Source organism: Rhamphochromis longiceps, linkage group LG7, assembly GCF_057381845.1.
Source record: "Rhamphochromis longiceps isolate RC_006_pf linkage group LG7, R_longiceps_female_GT1.1, whole genome shotgun sequence".
Taxonomy (NCBI): Eukaryota; Metazoa; Chordata; class Actinopteri; order Cichliformes; family Cichlidae; genus Rhamphochromis; species Rhamphochromis longiceps.
The window spans coordinates 65,599,182-65,621,084 of record NC_140563.1 but is presented as its reverse complement, the minus strand read 5'-3'; the positions used below and the strand labels follow the sequence as shown (position 1 = coordinate 65,621,084).

The 21,903-nt window shown below is 42.0% G+C and overlaps 1 protein-coding gene and 1 pseudogene across 1 annotated transcript; one reads left to right on the top strand and one right to left on the bottom strand.

Annotated features, from left to right (window-relative positions):
• Positions 1–1,236: 1,236 nt before the first annotated feature.
• dkk3b (dickkopf WNT signaling pathway inhibitor 3b) lies at positions 1,237–12,136 on the bottom strand. The gene is made up of 7 exons (XM_085414842.1): positions 9,368–12,136; positions 8,641–8,766; positions 8,404–8,484; positions 4,930–5,022; positions 3,109–3,253; positions 2,671–2,821; positions 1,237–2,574 (listed from the first exon to the last, which is right to left on the bottom strand). Exons 1-7 carry the CDS (start codon positions 9,560–9,562, stop codon positions 2,553–2,555), a joined length of 813 nt encoding a protein of 270 aa, XP_085270968.1. The 5' UTR covers positions 9,563–12,136; the 3' UTR covers positions 1,237–2,552.
• Positions 12,137–14,022: 1,886 nt separating this feature from the next.
• On the top strand, positions 14,023–17,218 carry LOC146666707 (E3 ubiquitin-protein ligase CBL pseudogene; annotated as a pseudogene).
• The last annotated feature ends 4,685 nt before the right edge of the window (positions 17,219–21,903 follow it).

The window sequence follows — 21,903 nt, the reverse complement described above, 5'->3', positions numbered from 1 at the left end:
AAATAGCTGCAAACAGAGGTGGGCTCAGGTTTGAGTCAAAATGACTTTTTAAAAAAATTTTTTTTATTAATCAACGCTTCTCTTCTTCACGATTAGATTTGTAGTTGTATTTTTGATCATGTAGCACTGCTTAGCTTTATTTTTTAGCACGTTTGTAATCTTGGTGATCCTTAAATAACAAACAGTGTTATTTTTCCCTTTTTGTAATATTATGATTTGGCATGGGCAATCAAAGAAGTTTTCACCAGTAAGTCTTTTGGGATTCAAGTCATTGGATTTTAAAACAGTTTAACAATATAATGTAAGGAAACGGGTGAATTAAAAGACTATATTTCCGGATGACTGACATAAATGCACTTTTTTCCTAATTAAAATATTGCCTTATTTAGCGATTTTACTTCATTTTGAATTTATTAAATACAGGACGAAGATTAAAAAAAACAAAAAACGGTCCGTGAGTCGTTTGGTACCGCTGTTATTTGGCGTTGGTGTTGTGCGCATGCGCCGCGTCTGCGCAGAAACATTGGGTAGAATGTTTTTCCAGGTAGGATGGATTCCCAGAACTCCGGCCTGCGATAACTTAAGCTCGGGTGTGAAATTTATGATTTTCCCGTGTGATATGAATAAACATTCTTTGGTTTTGGTACCGGTTTTATTTTGTTATATTTATCCGCGACACCTTAAATGCCGGTCAGTGAAAAAACTGTCGGACATAAACAGGTCCGTGGCGGAAAAAAGGTTGGGGATCGCTGTTCTAGTGTTTCTGTAATGAGGTCAGAGGAAAAGTGTGTGTCTGACTGTGAGCACCAGCAGGTGGTGATATTGCTCTACTTACAGATGAAGTGCTCAGACACTCATAAATGGAAAGCGTGACATCTTTCTTTGTAAGTGTTTTGCCCATGTTGCACCGTTACAACCTATGTTTTTAGGTGTGCATGCAGAGTCACCGCTCTACAATGTAGGCAACAGAAAATATAGATATATCTTTTTAAATTCCCTTTATTTTCTTTGGTCGAGTTTTATATAACAGATGTTTAAGTTGAATGTTTTATTAATTTAAAATACACTTTTTCCCTTGAAGAAGTTGAATTAGTACTCCCAGTTTTGCCAGAGTATTTTTAACACATCTTTTCTGCTATGTACGTGACAAATGTCTGCGCTTTTGCCCCCTCTGCTGTATTATATCTTGTCACATTGACAATTTATTACACTATTATATCTTGTTCATACAAATTCATTGCAACAGTTGGAATTTTCTAAATCCATAATTTATAGCAACACACCATCAGCCCTTTAATGAAAACAAACTATCAAAAGGACTGACAAATCATGTAAATGTTGATTAAAATTACATTTAATATTTTATGTCATAACCTGATCAACAGCCTGTTGATTATGCGGCTGTAATAACATCTGCTTCATATCCAGGTATTGTGTTGCATGAAGAACATAGATTTATATCCAGATTATGAGCTATATAACTGTTTAAAGTTAACTATAGTTTAATTTGCATTTTTATGCACATTTGTTTGTTTTGCCAGCATTTAGGATAGTCATCATTTTTAATTTTTTACTTTGGGTAATATGAGACAGCCTCCAGCCTGAACTCGATAAGAGATGAGTGGAAGAAATTTTTCTTCAGTCACAGAAAGGAGTTATACTGGATCCCCTTCCCAGCAAAAAACACAAAAACAAACGAAAAAACAAACAAACCAGGATCTATTTTATTTGTTTGCGTGGCTCTCCCCCGGCTTCCTCCCACAGTCCAAAGACATGCAGTTAGTGGGGACAGGTTAACTGGAAAACATAAAATTGCCCATAGGATTGAATGCAGGAGTGAATGGGAGTATGATTGGTCGCCTGCGACAGACTGGTGACCTGACCAGGGTGTACCCTGCCTCTCGCCCTAAGACAGCTGGGATAGGCTCCAGCGCCCCCCAGGACCCTGAAAAGGATAAGTGGATAGATGGATCCAACTTTTTGAATTTGTAAGTGATATTTTTCACCTCTGGTTCTTTTTTTATGTGACCTGCATGAAATAATATGAGTCAGAAAGTCAGGCTGAAGTATGATGTGCATTTTGTAGTCCAGCAGATATCACAAGGTTAAGGAGCCGAGTGCACATGCAGTCTGATTCACTGATTCTCCTCCTTATTAATTCTCCTTCACACATTTTCTTGACATTTAATAGTTTCCAGTAATGTCAATGAAAGGTCATTACAAAAAGAGATACCCACCAAGTTTTTAAATGTGTAAAAGTTCGCCCTCTAGTGTTCACTGCTGACAAACCAAAAATAAGATCACCAGTAAATAACAGAACGTGCTTTCCTTGGTTCTCAAAGCTGAAAACAAGTCATTTATTGTTGTTGTTGTTGTTTTTAATATATATATAATATACACTGGCAGTAAGGCATAAATAATACAGTGAGTGCAAGTTCAGTCCTGAAGCAACAGCCTGTACTTTCAGCAGCTGTTGATCAGCAGAGGCGTCCGTCTTTGGATCGTTAAGGTCATTTAATCTAACTCTGCTGCACTGTAAATCTCTAGTACTGTTATCCACACACAGACCCACGGCTGCAAGAAAAGAGAAAAATGTGAATTTCAAGCAAAAAAAAAAATTACACTTGCTCTTTTTTCACTGTAAACGTGTGCTGCTGTGTTTGGTCTCACCCATGAGGCTGGCACTGAAGGTCATCGGCACAGGGGCAGTGGTCACGGGGACCCTCCTGGTCCCAGGCTAGCATATCCATCAGCAGGTTGGGGTGGCTTAGACAGGACTCCCCCTTGCCCGGTTTGGGGTTACATACTGGAAACAAAAGCTCTGATGGAAGCAGCAGTGAAAAAAATACATGAAGTTTAAAATTGCCTTTATTGAATCTTCTAAGTCATTGACTGGTCAGTCCAAATCACAATGTCTCACTTAGACTATCCCCGTTCTGACTTTGTTAGTCTTGGACTATGTTTGATTCCTAAATTCTGTCACCAAGCATTTAGAACTGGTTACAGGTTGAGATAATAACATATTACAGATTGCTTGAAAATAGCAAACAGATCCAATTAGGCACTTTAAGGTAGTCTCTCTGGTGTTCCAACCCAGATGAAACTTACCTGGTTGGAAAGCACAGCAGAGGTGTGGCCTGCAGTCACTCTGACTCTGACAGATGGTTCCCTCTGTTCCACTGGTGGCGTTCACTGTGCACTGGCCCCAAACACACATCTGATCAGAGCAGCACTCCTCATCCTTGATGCAGGGCTATGTGAGGACACGCAATCAGATATGTTAAAAAAAAGTATGTCAAGTGCATCCTTTTGGATTCATGTAGATAGCATTACATCACGGCATAAAGGGCACTTTTTTTTTTTTGCTTGATGCATTTTTATGTCACTTATGTTACTTTTGAACATTTTCAAGTCCAGGGGTGTGTGGCGAGGGGGGCATGGGGTGGTATTTCTATGTTATGCTACATTCCGCTTCTAATCTGCTATTTAGGAGCAAATATTGCACATATTGTAGTATACATCATTTATTTCAGAAACGTTGGTACCATTAATTAACCAAGATTATGGATTGTATTATGTAAACGAGCTAAATACTTGTTTCTGCCACTTTACAATAGAAAATGTTTTATTCAAAACAAACATTCAACACAAATTATCTTTAAACTCAAGTTCAGTGCTACTTTTTGTCTACTGCACATAACATTAAAACTATGTCCAATATTTTCTATGCTGTATATTTCTAATAAAAAAAACTGCAGAAATTGCAGTTCCTCTATTGGCCACGTGAGGCTTCAAATATATAAGTCCCCATATTGTCATGGTTTGCAAGGGCAGACTGTGTGGAGATGAGAGGTGCAGACACAAGTGCAGACAAGTAGAGAAACAGGTGGAGGTTTAAACTGAAAGTGAGCCTTTCATTGGTGGCTGTAAAAAACACTGTAAAGCATTTAACGGAAGGGGAACTGAAAACACTAACAAAACCTAAACTGGGAGAAGCTAAACAAAAGAACATGAAGAACAAGCAGATGATCCAATGAGGAACAGCGGGAAACATATATACACACAGAGGGAAAGGAGGAAATGGCAAACAGGTGAGGAACACAGCTGTGACTAATCAGACAAGACCAGACAGGGAGGAAGGAAAACAGAATACACTGACACAGGACACAGACTGTCAAAGTAAAACAGGAAATACACAAACGTAGAGTCAAGGATTATCAATACGTAGCACAATGGACACAAGGGAGGCACAGTAACACAGTAACAATGCTGTCCAACTTATCAGCATTATAAAGGATGTTTACAGCTTAGAACAGAATTAGCTTCTGTGGACGTTTCTCCTAGATAACAACTGTTTGTTTGTGATTTTTCAATTTTAATTTTTTCCCCTGTATGTATTATGTTGAGACAAAGTTAGCCATGTTGTCTCTGTGACTGACAGGTTTTAGCCAAGCACTGCTAATCTGAGTGACTGAACTGAACCTCTCAACGGCAGAGCTCCTATCAGTGAGTGAAATTCCAGTATTTTATTAGTCTGTTAGCACTTATCATCCAAACCATTTATGGATGCATCCATTACTCAAACTTTCAAGCATAACTGATAAACTTGTACTCCACTCTTTTTGCCCAAATTCCTTTGTAGCTCAACAAAAACAACATGGAGGCTAAAGCTGAGCTTTCAGACCGATGGGACTGACAGTCCAGAAACCACCAGGTTAAGTTATGGTGATTACTTTTACATGCAGCCAGTCACACTGTACTGTAGCTGGAAGGTTGTTCCCTCGAAAGCTGAAAGGCAATACAACGATTAGAGGGGAAGTGTGAATCGTCTGTGGGTTCATCGTGACTAGTGATGCTGTACTTGAAGCAAAGACACTGATTATAGTAGCTCATCGCAACCACAAAAGACAACACTAACTGTCTCCCCACCATGTCTGTTGGGATACAGGGGAGGCATTTGGAGTTCTCAATCTCATACAGGCAGTATTTCAGGTTGCCACAGTCCTCGTCCACCATGCATTCCTGTGGGATGAGAAAAATGAATTACAAATATATGAAGTGATGAAGAACCTAACAGAAGTATTTATATAGTTTTAGATAAGAAATACATGCATCTTGAAAATAATCTCATCTCACAATGGATATCATTATCAAGAAGCACTCAGCCAAACAGAATTCAGTGTAGCTGAGTGCTATTTGCCTGTATCACAATAACAGTCGTACGTTATTCCACTGCACCCCCACATAATGACTTCCCGGTATCTGCTGGGTCCATCTCCATGCAAACTGCATTAAGGATAACATCAGTGGCATCCGAATGCAACAGAAGGGCTGGGTCTCTAGAGTATCCCCTCCTTCTGTCCTCTACACTTGATTTGCACTCCAGCATGTTGAAGGTAAAGAAATTATCTTCAAATATGTGCCCTTTCTAGGATGACTCACAGAAAGAAACGGTGCTTAAAAGAAAACACAATTTTTTTTAATGCCTGAAACAATCTGGGCTTTTAAGACCAAGCTGGAAATATTATAAACTTGTTGTTAAATGATGCTAACTGTGAGTTTGTTGCAGGAACACCATGTACACCATGCAACAAAGCGACAAATATTGTGCATGCTGAAAAATGCGCTTTTAAGGGTGGATTTTCCAGCAGAGGAAGTCAACAAGTCTTTATGCTAATGAGATATTTGAGATTTAGTTTGACTTGTTTCCAGTGGTGAGAGGAAACAGTGCATGCCAAAAACCATCCCAGCCACATGGGTGGCTTTCTCTGATTTATCTTTGAAAGTGTGGCCTGTGAAAGTTTAACACAGGAAGCAAACAAAGAACATCTTTAAACCAGACCTCCTTTCCCACTGTAAATTTAGATTTCAGTTTTCTTGCCCAAAAGCGTTATTACTGTCTGCGTTTCTACCTCATCAATACAGGAAAACAGGTCAAATGAAGCTAAAAGGTTAGATATTAATCACACATTACAGAGTCCTGGTTTTATTTGTGAGGAATGGATGACTTAAAGTTCCTCTATGATCCTTTTTTGGGGGTTTCTTCTTTATATTTTTCTGAGGAAATGTAACATGACAAAGTTGCAAAGCTTGGAAATCAACTGTTATTTTTTGCAGGTCGGGGAGTCAAGTTCAGCAGATTTCAGATGCCAGCTCTCATCAGCTGGCGGCTTAGCAGATTCTATTCTGCTCATCCTATTAGCAAGTCTTATAGGAGCGTGCTATTTTGCTGCAAGCTGCTTTGTCACCCACCACCACCCCATATTGTTCAACCTGTTTGCGCTATTTGTCGGTTGTCTGCTTTGTTCTGTGGGCAATCCTTGCTTGCCTGCAGTGTTGACCTTTCTCTCCCTGCATTTGTGTACATTTGTGTGTTTCCCAGAGCCATGGCTACACAACTGTTATCACTGGTTCCCTGGATTGTGCACTTGTCCCATCCACCATGGCGCCAGCTCTTCCGCCTACACTCTACAGATTGTTTATAATATAATTCATACTCTTTAGTGTTAATTTTTTTGTGTTTTCAAGTTAACACCTTAGAATTGTGCTGTGCTCCAGATTTCCTCCTTGTGTGCCAGGAATTCCACACAGTATTTTATTGTTTTGCTCTCTAGTCTGCTTGTTTGTTTTCACCACTCTCCTACAATGTCTCTCCTCTCTGGCTTTGCCTCTGAAAATTCCACTTCACATTATGAATTGGTGAATAAACCTTGTCAACTGCTTTTCTTGTGTCCCGTCCTGCTTCGGTTAAATCATAACAGTAGGAGGATCTTGCTGCTGTTCCCCCTCCTCTTAGGCTTTCTACGTATGATTTTCAAATGGCGGGGAGGTCCCAGAAATGCCACCAAATATAAATGTCTGAAAATGGAGAAACAATCCTAGGTTTGTCTGAAGTGCTCCTGGCAGAAGCTCAGTTATTCTCTCACACAGCTTAATACAATTTGTCTTCTCATTACTTATCTATCTTACAAGTTGACACAAAGGCACGGTTTCTGCCTAGTAGCTCTTTCAGCACACTCACAAGCAAAGAGTGAACAAAGAGGGAGCGCATGCCTTGCAGTTTTATTGGCAACTGACATTTTCTAAGAATGCTGCACTGCTACTTAACGAGTTAGGTAGAGAACTCATGCCAATGCAGTGTCTTAGCTGGGCTAGGTAACCCATCAGAAAATTCAGCAGCAGAAATGGAGGTATGCAGAATCAGGGTAAAAAGAGCACAGACCAGAGTTATGAAACCACAAAGGAGCAAAATACGGGACATTTAACGCAACAGCTGAAATGTAGTAGCCACAGTTGTCTGCAACGCTTTGTAGCAACAATAAGGCATTTGACTGACAATTGTTATGGACAGCAGTGCTGTAGGAAATTATCTAGACCCTCTATTCACTTAAATCACATTAATCGCAGACTGCCTCTACTCATCCAAAAAGCTTCCACATTTTAACCAAATGTTTCCACATTTTAGCTTACATGTGCTTTTCTTCAACTCCCCATGCGCTGACTAATTTTTTTTTCTGAAGCAGCAACAGTGCCATGCGATTAACTGACTCTACTCTACTGTGACTTAACAAATAAGGTTAAATACATATGGCATTAGTTGTTTAATTTGTTTGCTTGTTTGTTTTAGTAGTTTCTTTACAAAAGTACAGTTTTTTGGCTTACAATCTTCCTTGCTTCCTTGGCATTTTTTCCTCTATTAACATAACCACCATCTGTACAGCTGCCAGGAAAGAAAAAGATCAAAACCACCACCGTAAAGTAAAGAGCAAGCAGCAGCAGCAACCTCAATCCAAACTGGCCTCCTCTTGGTGAAAACTATGAAAAGTATATGGTAGGTTTCTTTGCTGGATGAGATCATTCTTTTTTTTGAAAAAACGTATTAATACAATGGTCCCATGGTTTCAAAAACCTCTCTTTCTCTCTGTCTCGTCTTACAAATGTGGAATATTTCCCAAACTGAAGGAAAATGCATCTGAAATCAAGCACTCTAAAAGCTGATAAATATTTAAAATAATACTGACAGATTCTCATTGGAATGTAATAAAAAAGAGGCTTGAGCTTTTATCTGTTTCCAAAAGGCAGCCTGTAAACTTTCCATCGCTTTGAAAAGAGGTCTGAAACTAAGTGAGTTGGATTTTGTGTTTCTCCAAAATATTTCCAGAATCCCAACTTGATACAAGCCAAAATGTTAAACTATTAATCTCAGTACAAAATACTGACTCACCATAAGCAAACTTATATCACTAAAAGATTATACTGACTACTAAATACAATTTTCCATTGACACATAAAAATAGCAGCTTCATGGCAGCATCGGGAAAATGTGGACACAGAAGAAAAAGACAAAACCTTGTTTAAAACTTGGTTTAGGTCTGGATCAAGGACAAGAGGTAAAAGACTCACATGATTCATGTTGTTCCACTGGCTGGAGATCTCCATATGAACATGGGACAAATGAGTCTCCCCAGTGTTGTTGTTAGTGTCCTATAAAAACAGTAAGGGGGTGAAATACTGTATCAGACCTGGGGAAGAAAAACAACTTTTCTTTTCTTACCAATTAATCCTAAACCCACTCAGACACTGTAGACTGAAGTGAATGGCTTGTGTGCGAAAGTTACACGGTAATGAGTGAATCCCTACCTTGTCAGTTCTGTCTAGCACCTTAACTGCTTTGTCTCCGTTCTTTATCACCATCGTAGTCTCATTGTGGTAGTTAGGACCCAGCTCCAGTGAGCCTGAAGAGGATTTTGCACTCTCTGTAGTGATCTGTTGGAAGGAAAATTAGGGTAAATCTTAAATAAAGAGCAGCATATGTTATACTGTACATCTGTTGTTCATATTTTGGAAAATATGGATCCTTAAGGGGGCTATAAAAATGGATAGTTTGCATTCTCTGCTTGATGCAACAGGGAAACCTCCCAGTAGCCCAGAAATGATTAAAACCAGACGCTCACTGACATCAGGAAATGTATCGGACCTGCTGAAATTCAATTCTTGGGAAGGAAAATAACAAACACAAGGTACTGAAGGCTGTCTAGAAAAAGCTGTTTGTATGAAGTTCTTGCAGGAGCTCTTCCGTATTGCCTTTTCTTTTATTGAACTGAGTGTCTGGCCGGGAAATCTCTATTTTAAGCAAATACTATCATGATGAGTGACGGTGGTACTCAGCACGGCGTGGGTCAGATTTAAAGCAGACACGGAAACTATGTGTCTGCTAAAAGTAACTGAGCATTAAAATAATTTGAAACACTTTTTTATCCCCCTGCTTTCTAATAAAACTGTCGCGTATTTACTTTAATATGGACACATTGGATTTCTCTGCCAGTCAGCACTGGCTTTATATGAATGGATAAAATATGACGCCAACCTGGTCCACTGCCTCCTCCAGTATGTGCTGAGTGTCCTCCATCAACTCCTCTACCTCTCGGAACATATCGGTCAAGCTGACCGGCCCCCGCTCCAGGCTCTCCCGCGGGAACAAGGTCCCGCTCCTCGCCGTGCCGACGGCTGCCCACAGAAAGCACAAACCCCGGAACACCGACAGCTGCGCGATGCCGGACATCTTTCCTTCTCTTCCACCTAGTCTGTCTACCGAGCAGCACACGGGTGTGACGCACGCAGGGCACACAGCTGGACACAGCTGGATCCGTTTTATTTGGAAAGTATGAGGAGCGCAGCAGCAGCGGTGGTGAGGGGGAGGCGGAGGAGGGGAGGAAGGTGGTGGTGGTGGTGGTGGGGGGGGGGGGGGTATTAGCAGGATCAGGTTTAATGGGGTGGAAAAAGTTCACGCTGCATTTCGTGATTTAAACGTCAAACACAGGCGAGTGGCCTTTATAAAGACATAAATGTGAACCGGACTGTAAAACAAACAGAAGTAAAGGCTGACAGACGAATGCCAGATGTGATCTGTAGAGGCAAGTTCCCACGTAGGCCTGCGCTTAATCACCGGTCACTTCAGTGGAGCTGACAGCAAGAAATACACATCATGTCAGACAGCTTTAGTGAAGGTCTGCCCGTTCTTTTGAAAATCGAGACAAAGTTTGGACTCTTTTGCACAATCCTACAGAAAAAAAGATTTGATTTTAGTTATATTTATGTGATGAAGAGCAACTCGATGTTTCATTACTGATACTGTGTAGCTTGGATACTTAGTCTCCTCAGTTTATGAGGCTTAATTTGAGGTTTTTCGTTCATTTCTGAGTGTTGGTTCTGGTTTGATCTTATTACCCTGATGATGAGTTTTAGTATTATAATTTTGGGTTAATGTCTTTATTATTATTATTATTATTATTATTATTATTATTATTATTATTATTATTAGTAGTAGTAGTAGTATTAATAATATAATAGTAGTATAATATTATATTACATTATTATAGTAGTATAATAATATAATAGAGTAGTAGTAGTAGAGGTCGGCTCTCCAGTGCCTCCCTCCGTCTGGTTTTAGTCCCTTTGTGTTCTTTTGTCTGTAACTTTTTATGTCTTTTATTATGTTTTGGTTATTTCCTGTTTTATGTTGAAGGTTAGTTTTACTTCCGGTCTCTTTCTTCCTATGTTTCCTTGACTGTTATCGTCTGCTGTCAGGTGATTCCTCCCGTGTCCTGTTGTCTAATCAGTCCTGTTTGTGTATATAGTCTTGTGTTACTCCTGCATGTCTAAGTCTCTTGTTTGTGGGTTTTAGATTTCACCTGTTGGACTTTGTATTTTAAGAAACGCTTACCTTTTCTTAAAATATCCCTCGCTGTTCTCCTATATGTTTCACATATTCAGATGGTTATGGCATCTTTTAGTTACATTTGTTTCAGTCTTGCCTTGTATTTTTGACTGTGTTTCCTCCTGCTGGAGTCTTTGTTCTTACTGCTTTTAGATCAGTCTGTATTCTGGGTTACCTACCTTAGCCACCTGAGCTGATTGCACCCACTCAAAATGATGCTTGGGGTTCCCCCAGAGAAGCAAGTTTCACAACTTGGCAACCATCTTGGATCAACTCCAGGTGTCTGAGAGCTTTATTTTTTGTCCGGAGGTTAAATATTTGGTGATTCTGCCCCCAAAATGAGATTTAAAAGAACAACTTCCTGGTCAGATTATTCTTTTGCACATTACACATGAGGTTTCACAACTTTACACGTCCTGAAACAACTGTGAACCTCAGTACATTGTGCACATATGTCAGTACAATAAAGTGACTGTCTGATTGTACAGGGTGTATTAAAAAACCATCATCCGATTTCAAAGTGCTTTGATTCCACAGCCGTTCACCAATAAAAACCAAACACGTTCTGTTGGAAGGAGTACTGTTTGTGAGTTTCACATGGTTACCGGTAGGTAGCATAACAACAGCTGCGGCTACAGTGACTCCAATCTTACTTGCAGAAATATGAAACAAGTTTGAATATAGTACAGACATATGCTGTGTGGTCTGTTTCTATGTGTTAGCCCTGCGACAGACTGGGTGTATCCTGCCTCTTTCTCTCCGACAGCCAGTATAGGCTCCAGCCCCCCAACTACCCTGAATTGGAGAAGTGGAAGAGAATGGATGGACATACTGTGTATCCAGAGGGGTACGGCATACATCACGTGTGAACACTGTAAGTTTTTTGTATGTAAAAATATAGTCAAGTATTTTAAAGTTTACTGCAAGCTTCACTCTTTCATAAAGTTCTTTGTATGTGTAACACTTTTACCACCGGCTCGTGTGACAAGACTCCCCCCTTATGCCCTCGGGTGCAGTCTTGACTCTACTTAAACATTCTGTGATAAAAGATACATCTCGAAAAATAAATATCAGTCTAAGGTTCATATGATTCTCGTGTCTACACAGACAAGCGGAGGCTAAGGAAATACACTTAACCGATTAAGGCTAATACATGTGAATACTCAAATGATAAGACACCATGCAATAAACCCAACACAGGATCTCAGGGTTAGAAAATGCATTAAACAATTGCAGGAAATTCACATCCAACCCTTTTTTTCTTCATGAAAAAAACACATATACAAAACATACAATAAACCCCCGGGGGATAGATTTTAGTATTTTTTCCCTTAACCTGTCCAATGTTATTCTTTCCCCAGAGTGCACTCTTAGTTTATTTTTGTTGTTGGCGCGCTTTAGTTGGAGCTCTTAATAATAACAACACCTCCGAGTATCCGTGATGTCTCCACCTCCTCCGATGAATAACTCGCTCGTTGTGGTAGCAACCGTCTCCACTCGCGGCAGCGAGCAACGAATCTCCGGTTCCTTAGATAGCAGCAAATCATCCACGGTTAGCGACTCTCTCCCGAGACAACTCTCAACCTCCGTCTCTTCGCTCCGGCGGAATCTCCGTTAGCCAGGACCGTGGCGTTAGCCTAGCTCCAGCTAGCCAACGTAGCCAAACGTGCCTCGTGCTTAGCCAAGCACAAAAGATACGGGAAGCCCGGCTCAAACGCTCCGAATGATTACCGGGAAGTCCGCAGACGGGTGATATGTTGTTGCCGAACAACTTTGGTGACATAAGCAGTCCCGAAGTCCGTGCTTCGTCTATGCCATTTTAGTAATCCTCCTTTTTCTCCTCTCTTCCTCCCGAGTCTCTTTCCCCCGGAAGTCATCTGCAAGTCATGACCTCTCGTGACGTAGCATATAAGACAAGTTACACCTCCTCTCTTTTAACAGACATTCACATTCCATGAAATTATGTTTTTTTAACATAACTGATTTTTTCACACACGATTTATGCATTTTAATACAAACATTTATATCACATATTTATACCACTCTTAACCTCACCATGAACAATTATTTTCTCTTTAACTTATTCTCATGAAAACAAAATAAATACCACTGATATTTATCAGAGTATTACACTCTCCCCCCACCAAAGAAAAGCATGCCCTCATGACTTTGTACCTTGAAAACATAAACCATTATGGCACAACAGGTGAGTAAAACACACAACTAAGCAAAGATGGATGTACCTATCCACTTATAAAAACAAGAGACATATTTCACTGTAGTGGCGGCTACCACACTGGGATGACCTGGTTCATTATAAGTTAACCTCAAAGGAGCCCTCTTTAACCTCTGAGGTCTGGTCTTAATGTCAAAGTCAGGATTAGTCTCAGAGTTAAATCCAGTATCTTCTTCTTGCGAAATAAGGTCTGCATTCAGTGTTTTCTCTTTCCCTGCCTCCTCAGGATTCTCGCAAGTATCAGGTGATTCGGCTTCGGTGATCTCAACAGACTCAGATTCATTTACACTGTCCGTCTCAGGTTCCTCTACACATTCCTGTGTTACTCCCAGCCCAACTGTTTTTGGTTGTTCAGCTATGTCGCTTAAGGAAATACCCAAATCCAGACTGAATGGTTCCAGAGTATCACTATCCATGTTGCACCTGAGAGGTTCAACAGTCAGATCACACCAAAGGCCAAAATCCTCATCTTCGGAGTCAGTGTACTCTTTCTCATCTTTATCACTGGGTGTGACTCCTTCCCTTTCAGAGTCTTTATCTGCCGTTCTCTGCGATAGTGTCTTTTCCTTTCCAGGCTTGTCTGTGCATTCTTTCTGTTTCCTCCATCGCAAGACTCTCCTTGTAGGGGTGAGATCCGTATGGGATGCAGAGTCTAGACATATCCTCTCCCCAAGAGGCAGTAAGTGATTTCGATGGAGGATCTTGATTGGTCCATCACCATCTTCAGGTTTCAACCGGAACACTGGTAGGTTCGGCATCTTGCTTTCCACAACATATGGTTTTGACGCCCAGCGATCGGCCAGTTTATGCTTCCCCTGTGACCCGAGGTTTCGTAACAAGACTGTCTCCAGGTAACAACTGTGCGAACCTGATTCTTTTGTCATACCGCTGCTTATTGTTCTCATTCTGTTTGGCCGCGACGGACTCTGCTAGTTCATAGGCAGCCTTCAACTCCTTCCTCAGGTCAGAAACGTACTTGAGGTAAGTTTTCTGTGGTGTGCCATCACTAGAAGTCTCGAAACACAAATCCACAGGTAACCTAGCTTCACGCCCAAACATAAGGAAATAAGGAGAGAAACCTGTAGCTTCATTTGGAGTGCAATTATAAGCATGAACCAAATGAACGACGTGCTGACTCCATTTTTTCTTTCTGTTCGGTTCCAGGGTCCCCAACATGTCCAACAACGTCCTATTAAATCTCTCGGGTTGAGGGTCTCCTTGAGGATGATAGGGCGTCGTTCTTGACTTTTCAACTCCAAGCGAACTCAACACTTCATGAACAAGACGACTTTCAAAATCTCTGCCCTGATCACTGTGCATCCTCCGTGGCAGTCCGTAATGAACGAAATACTTCTCCAGCAACACCTTTGCAACCGTAGAGGCTCTCTGGTCTTTTGTTGGAAAAGCTTGAGCATAACGAGTGAAGTTTTCTCTCTGCATGAGTTTGATGTCGGATGCAGTAAGAGCACCCAGCACACTATTAAAACCACAGAGGACAAACCATTTCGGGAGAGGTCTCGTCGGTTGCCACCTGCTGACGTAGAGGCATTGAGACAGCATCTAGCGCAGCTAAAAACTGCTGGTGTTATTACAGAGTCACGCAGTCCTTATGCCTCACCCATTGTGGTCGTGAGAAAGAAGAATGGGAAAATAAGGATGTGTGTGGATTTTCGGACCCTAAACCGCCGCACCACTCCCGACCAATACACGGTGCCAAGAATTGAAGATGCTTTGGCATGTCTCAGTGGAAGCAAGTGGTTCAGTGTGCTTGACCTTCGGAGTGGATACTATCAAGTGCCCATGGCAGACTCCGACAAGGAAAAGACAGCTTTCATTTGCCCGGCTGGATTCTTCCAATTTGAAAGAATGCCACAGGGAGTGACAGGGGCTCCCGCTACACATTTCAGCGGGTAATGGAACAAACTGTTGGAGACATGAACTTGCTTGAGGTGTTGGTCTATCTCGACGATCTCATTGTGTTTGGAGCCACGCTTGAGGAGCATGAGATCCGGTTGCTGAAGGTGCTTGACCGTCTAAAGGACGAAGGACTGAAGCTGTCACTGGATAAATGTCAGTTTTGTCAGGTTGTCAGCCACCCACCCCCAGAAGAGCCCCGGGCTAACCCCCTGTCACCAACCGAATTAATGGCCGGAAATCCGAGAAGGGGCGCCGGTCTCATCGGCTTGATGAAGGACGCCTTTCAGCCTCACCAGCAAGCTCTCCAGCCTCACCAGCCCGCAGTGGTTGACAAGAAAATGGTGGAAAAATGCTGGAAACTCATGGATAAGGTGGTGCATCTGTGCGAGAACCCCAAGGTGGCGTTGAAGAGCAATCTGCCCTACATCCCGGATCTTTTGCCGAATACCTACCAGCATTTACGCACCATTCTGTCCAGGTATGAGGGCAAAATAGAGATCCTCGGCGAGAACGAGTATTTCCGCGTGGTCATCGACAACTTGACGAACAAGACGAAGCAGACCATGAGTCTTTTTAAGGAGGCCAAGAAGAGGATGTACGAGGAGAACTCCCAGCCCAGGCAAAACCTTACCAAGCTATCTCTGATCTTCAGTCACATGCTAGCGGAGTTAAAAGCCATCTTCCCCAATGGCCTATTTCAGGGCGACAACTTCAGGATTACCAAAGCTGATGCTGCTGAATTCTGGAGAAGGTCATTCGGGGACAAGACCATAGTGCCATGGAGGACATTTCGGCAGGCTCTTCATGAGTTTCACCCTATTAGCTCAGGTCTGGAGGCCATGGCGCTCAAATCCACTATCGACCTCACCTGTAACGACTACATCTCCGTCTTCGAGTTTGACATCTTTACAAGGCTCTTTCAGCCATGGTCATCTCTTCTAAGGAACTGGAACAGCCTGGCTGTTACACACCCTGGTTATATAGCCTTCTTAACCTATGATGAGATGAAGGCTCGACTGCACAGGTTCATCCGCATACCTGGCAGCTATATCTTCAGGCTGAGCTGCACTCGGCTGGGCCAGTGGGTAATTGGCTATGTGACAGATGATGGGAACATCCTGCAGACCATCCCGCATAACAAACCACTCTTCCAAGCACTCATTGATGGATACAGAGAGGGATTCTATCTTTTCCCAGATGGCCGTGTACGGAACCCAGACCTTACAGGGTTGTGTGAACCGTCTCCACAGGACCACATCAAAGTTACTCAGGAATCGGAGGGTCAGGGCTGCCCGTTTAGCCGATGTGAGATTAAAGGCACAGAGCCTATTGTAGTGGACCCCTTTCACCCGAAGGCCACTGGGGCTTCCTTTGCTGGTTTCCAGGGGTCGAGCAGAGCAGAAGCCGCAGGCAAGGAAGAGGAAAAGGATGATCGGCTGGAAGACCAGCAACTTATCATGATCAGGCTGGCCTGCACCAAAGTGGAGCGCCCTCCGTCTCCAGTGTCTCAGCTGCCTCCGGTGCCTCTGCGACTGGACCTCTTACAGCAGAGGTCCTCCACCTCCCATAGTGCACTGAGTCAGGGAGCCACAGTCAAAATGGTAGCCACTCACAGGGACAAGCCTCTACCTCTGCCTCCAGCACTGAGAGAGCCTCCCCCTCCTCCCCCACCGGAGCGCCCCTCCCTGGTCGGCCAGGAATCCAGACTCGAAAGGAGACCCCTCCCCTCCACCCTGGACCAGCCAGCCTGGGCAGCAAACTACATGGTGCCACGCCCTGCAACGAAGGCCCCACCACAACAGGGCTATATGGCGCTGAATTTAAGGGAAAAATATAGATCTTGGGTTGTTAGAAATACCGGCAGATCAACAAACATGCTCAGACCTTCCGGCAGTGAGGTCGGGGACAGAGACTCTGAGGACCCCCAGGATTACGAATCCATGTGTAACATCCAGGCCCAGGCCGGCTCGTCGGAGACGACGCAGAACTCTGAGCTACCATCCTCAGCATTCAGCTGTTCCGCAGGACAAAAAGGAGGAGGCCAGTGTGGAGGATGTTTACGAGTATGACTTTCCCAGACCAGTGGTCCCTCCTGCCCCCGCCAGAAGAGCCCTGTCAGATATCGGCGGCCCTTCTGCAGCCTTCAGCAATCTCAACATAGACTCTGCAGTAGATCCCAGTATGTTTGTAGCAGGCGGCGATCCCGGACGAGCCCCCAAAAATGTAACACTTTTACCACCGGCTCGTGTGACAAGACTCCCCCCTTATGCCCTCGGGTGCAGTCTTGACTCTACTTAAACATTCTGTGATAAAAGATACATCTCGAAAAATAAATATCAGTCTAAGGTTCATATGATTCTCGTGTCTACACAGACAAGCGGAGGCTAAGGAAATACACTTAACCGATTAAGGCTAATACATGTGAATACTCAAATGATAAGACATCATGCAATAAACCCAACACAGGATCTCAGGGTTAGAAAATGTATTAAACAATTGCAGGAAATTCACATCCAACCCTTTTTTTCTTCATGAAAAAAACACATATACAAAACATACAATAAACCCCCGGGGGATAGATTTTAGTATTTTTTCCCTTAACCTGTCCAATGTTATTCTTTCCCCAGAGTGCACTCTTAGTTTATTTTTGTTGTTGGCGCGCTTTAGTTGGAGCTCTTAATAATAACAACAATACCTCCGAGTATCCGTGATGTCTCCACCTCCTCCGATGAATAACTCGCTCGTTGTGGTAGCAACCGTCTCCACTCGCGGCAGCGAGCAACGAATCTCCGGTTCCTTAGATAGCAGCAAATCATCCACGGTTAGCGACTCTCTCCCGAGACAACTCTCAACCTCCGTCTCTTCGCTCCGGCGGAATCTCCGTTAGCCAGGACCGTGGCGTTAGCCTAGCTCCAGCTAGCCAACGTAGCCAAACGTGCCTCGTGCTTAGCCAAGCACAAAAGATACGGGAAGCCCGGCTCAAACGCTCCGAATGATTACCGGGAAGTCCGCAGACGGGTGATATGTTGTTGCCGAACAACTTTGGTGACATAAGCAGTCCCGAAGTCCGTGCTTCGTCTATGCCATTTTAGTAATCCTCCTTTTTCTCCTCTCTTCCTCCCGAGTCTCTTTCCCCCGGAAGTCATCTGCAAGTCATGACCTCTCGTGACGTAGCATATAAGACAAGTTACACCTCCTCTCTTTTAACAGACATTCACATTCCATGAAATTATGTTTTTTTTAACATAACTGATTTTTTCACACACGATTTATGCATTTTAATACAAACATTTATATCACATATTTATACCACTCTTAACCTCACCATGAACAATTATTTTCTCTTTAACTTATTCTCATGAAAACAAAATAAATACCACTGATATTTATCAGAGTATTACATATGCTACGACTTCTGTTTTCTCTGGGGCAAGAGCTAAGCTAGAGCCAATAAAAACAGAAACAGGTGGCTGGAAATATTGTCTGATACTGTCCCCTGGTGACAGTTCATAGCTACAACATGAAGTCATGGCTCAGTAACACTGCGTAGAAATAGAAAGCTTCATCTTAACTCTATACACTACAGCATAGCCTAAGCAATAATGAGCAGAACTAAGTTCAGCGTATTGGTGCAGCCCTCCACAACAGTCCTAGTGTCTCATGTGGCCCCTTTGGAGAATGAATTGCCCACCCATGGAAGCCTCAGCCTAGCATACACTTTCTCAGAAATGTAGCTTCATGCTACAGGGACACGTACCTCAGCAGATCTGATAGGTCTGTTTGGCAGCAATATACTGTGTTGGCACAGTAATACAGTTAACGATAAGATAATATCTCTATGAATCTAAAGTAATTGAGCTAAGAGTCGGCGCCACGTATAGCTCAATTCTGAAGTCATCGCTTCATCCTAGTTTTTAACTTCCAGTAAAAGTAACTGTTGTTCAAGATTTATTAGCTACAGTTCCAAGGGGGAATCACCATTTGATCCAAAAGTAATTAAGTGTATGAAGTCAGTAATTTAAAAAGATCTGAACATGATTTTCAAGCACATCTTGAACCCTGTCCCCGCATACATGAAACTGGCTCTATGATTACAGATTTTTGTCATAACAGAGAAAGAGTAAAAACTGCTACATATGATACTAAAGATATACCTGCTTTGATCCAATTGTTGTCCCGCCCTCTAACTTTAGCTCATCTACATGGGTTGCAAATTCAAATATAAAGCACTGTGTAATTGTATTCAAAAGAGAGATACCAGTGTAACACAAAAGAACAGAGAAACACCTGTTTTGTGCAATGACAGTGGCATAAAAATGGATTAGCAGCATCACCATGCCGAAATGTGAATACAACAACTGTGTGTTTGATATACACGTTCAGATATGTAAATAAGCGTGAAGTATACATATTGTTTAGTGATATCAAACAAGTAAATGGTTATATGTTTGTTAAAATAATCAGGGGTTTTAGGTCTGCTAGTTTTATTGCACATGCATGCATTTATGCTATATGTTTTGTATATGTTTACACTATAACACTATGTAATACAAAGAGAATCCAAATATTTAAGTTTAAAAAATCCCAAAAAATCACAAGTACCTTAATACTTTGTGACCTTTTCTCATCTATCTATGTACTTTTCATTGAGCAGCACTCAGTTATTTGCACGTTGGAATCAAGTCCAAACACAGCCGTGAACACTAGAGGGCGAAATGTTGCCTGCTTTGTGTTTGGCAGCACATAACACTCTTTCACACACATGCACCCACCAAACCACCCACACTGGGAAAATGCTAAGAGGCTGATCCCCACATGATCATACCGTGGACTGATGCTGATTTTTTTTCTTTCTTTGATTTCCACATTAAGAGCCCGTGTTTTTCCACAAATAAATGTGATATCTCCAAACCTCTCCACACATACACACCAGACTCCCATATGTTCTACTTAGATTTTGATTCTTTCATGAATATGGATATTGCAGATGTAAGCCTTTCTGTAAACTCTTGGCTTATATTGTGTAAAGTATGGAAAAAAATTTCAGATCCTTCTCTTTCGTTAGGACTGCTCATGCCCTGCTCTTGCATCTGGAGCCTGCTGCCTGTGATTCTGTACATTTAGCTTCTAATTTTTGTACTATAAGTATACAAGGTATATCTTTAATAATGTAGTCTATGAGTAATATTGGAGCTGGAACACTACTCTTTCAGTATTCATCCAGAATGAAACAAGTCTCTGTTAAACTAGTTTGTCCACCCAGCTAAACAAAAGCACAGTCTCTTGCTTCTGATGATCTACTATTATGTCCTTGTTAACTTAACATGGGGCCATTTTGTATTATTTCAGCGTAAGAGTGCTAGTTTAGCTCTGGGTTTCAGTAGATACAACTAAGCTAACCTGTTTTCTCTGCAGCGTGCAGGCAGAATAGGGAAGAATGAGCGTAGCTTTTGGATGTTCCCCAGGAAACTTTGACCTTCAAACACTTCATTTCCTGAATTCTGATGATATTTGTTTTCCTTGTGCACTGATTTGTGCCTTCTCTGCAATCATTTACAGTGCACATTTATTTATGTAAAAGAAAAACACAAAAATCAGGTAACACAGTGGCATATTTTACTGTTTCGTCCTCCTTTCTTGTTTCCTTGGTCGAAGTATAAAAGTCAAAGTGTATTCAGATGGCTACTCTGTCTGATATCAGCCCATTTTTGTACATTTTGTTTAGGGAAAAGTTACGAAACTTGTTTGCATTTCTCTTTTACTTAAAATCTGTTTGATCAGATTCACCAAATTTTTATATTTAGAAATATAAAGCTATCTGATGATTGGTGTATTATTTAACAATGACCACATATGACAGAGGTTAGTGTCCAAATGTCTCAAGACATCCCTCTTTTTTTCATATTGTGCTTCCAAGGAGTAATTTTTTTAAGTGGTGCTGCGCAACAGTTCTCAAGTCTTTCTGCAGAGCTTTAAAAGTTTCAGAACACTGTCTGCTTTAAGAGGAGAAAAGAGGGAGAGAGATGAGAGTCCACAGTGTCACCAGCTCCAGCACACTGCACTCTGCATACATGACTAATGGAAAATCTCAATTTTACTGCACACACACAAGACTCTCAGCTTCATAGGAAATACACAGTATCTGTGTTGGTGTTGCAGTTCAGTCAGTTGTTAATGTGGAGGCCCCAGTGCTTGTACTCAAACATTACATCAGCATCCTGTGTCAGGATAGACACGGGTCATAGAGCTGTCCTCTTCCTGTTGAAGTCAGTCATCGTTTCTGTTCTTATTCACACGCATAACCAGATGATTCCTTTCAGGCCACTCCACAAATTACCTACTAATGCTCTGTATTCTTTCTTATGCTCATCACTAATACTTCCAAGCACTCCAACACTTTGTCATATTATCTCGTTAGTTGGCATGACCAGGCGTTGTACTGAAAGTCTGAGGTTTACAGGGTGAACAGGAATGGAGACAGTACAGACTCCTGCACTGCACATCAGACAGACCACCGTCCAGTCCAGAGTATACACACAAGTCCTGGAGGATGAAGGAATTACTACCACTGAGTGGCCCTCAGACGCCTGTCCTAAATCCAACAGAACACTCTGGAACAATATGTTTCGTAGTATCCAACCCCACCAGGTCGCACCTCAGACTGTCCAAGAGTTCAGTGATGCTGGTCCAGATCTGGGAGAGGATCCCCAGGACATCATCTATCGTCTCATTAGAAGCATGCCCTGACATTGTCACACATGCATACAAACACCTGGGGGACATACAATCTATTGAGTACCATTTTTAGCTGCTACACTCAGAAAAATAAAGGTGCCAACTGGAACCAAAAGTGGTTCTTTAGACTGATGCCATAGAAGAACCTTTTTTGGTGCCACAAAGAACCTTTCAAACAATGGTTCTTTGAAGAACCATTTCTTTCAGTGGTTCATTGAAGAACCATTAAAGGTGCCCCAAAGAACCATCAAGAAATGGTTCTTTGGGGCACCTTTAATGGTTTTTCAAAGAACCATTT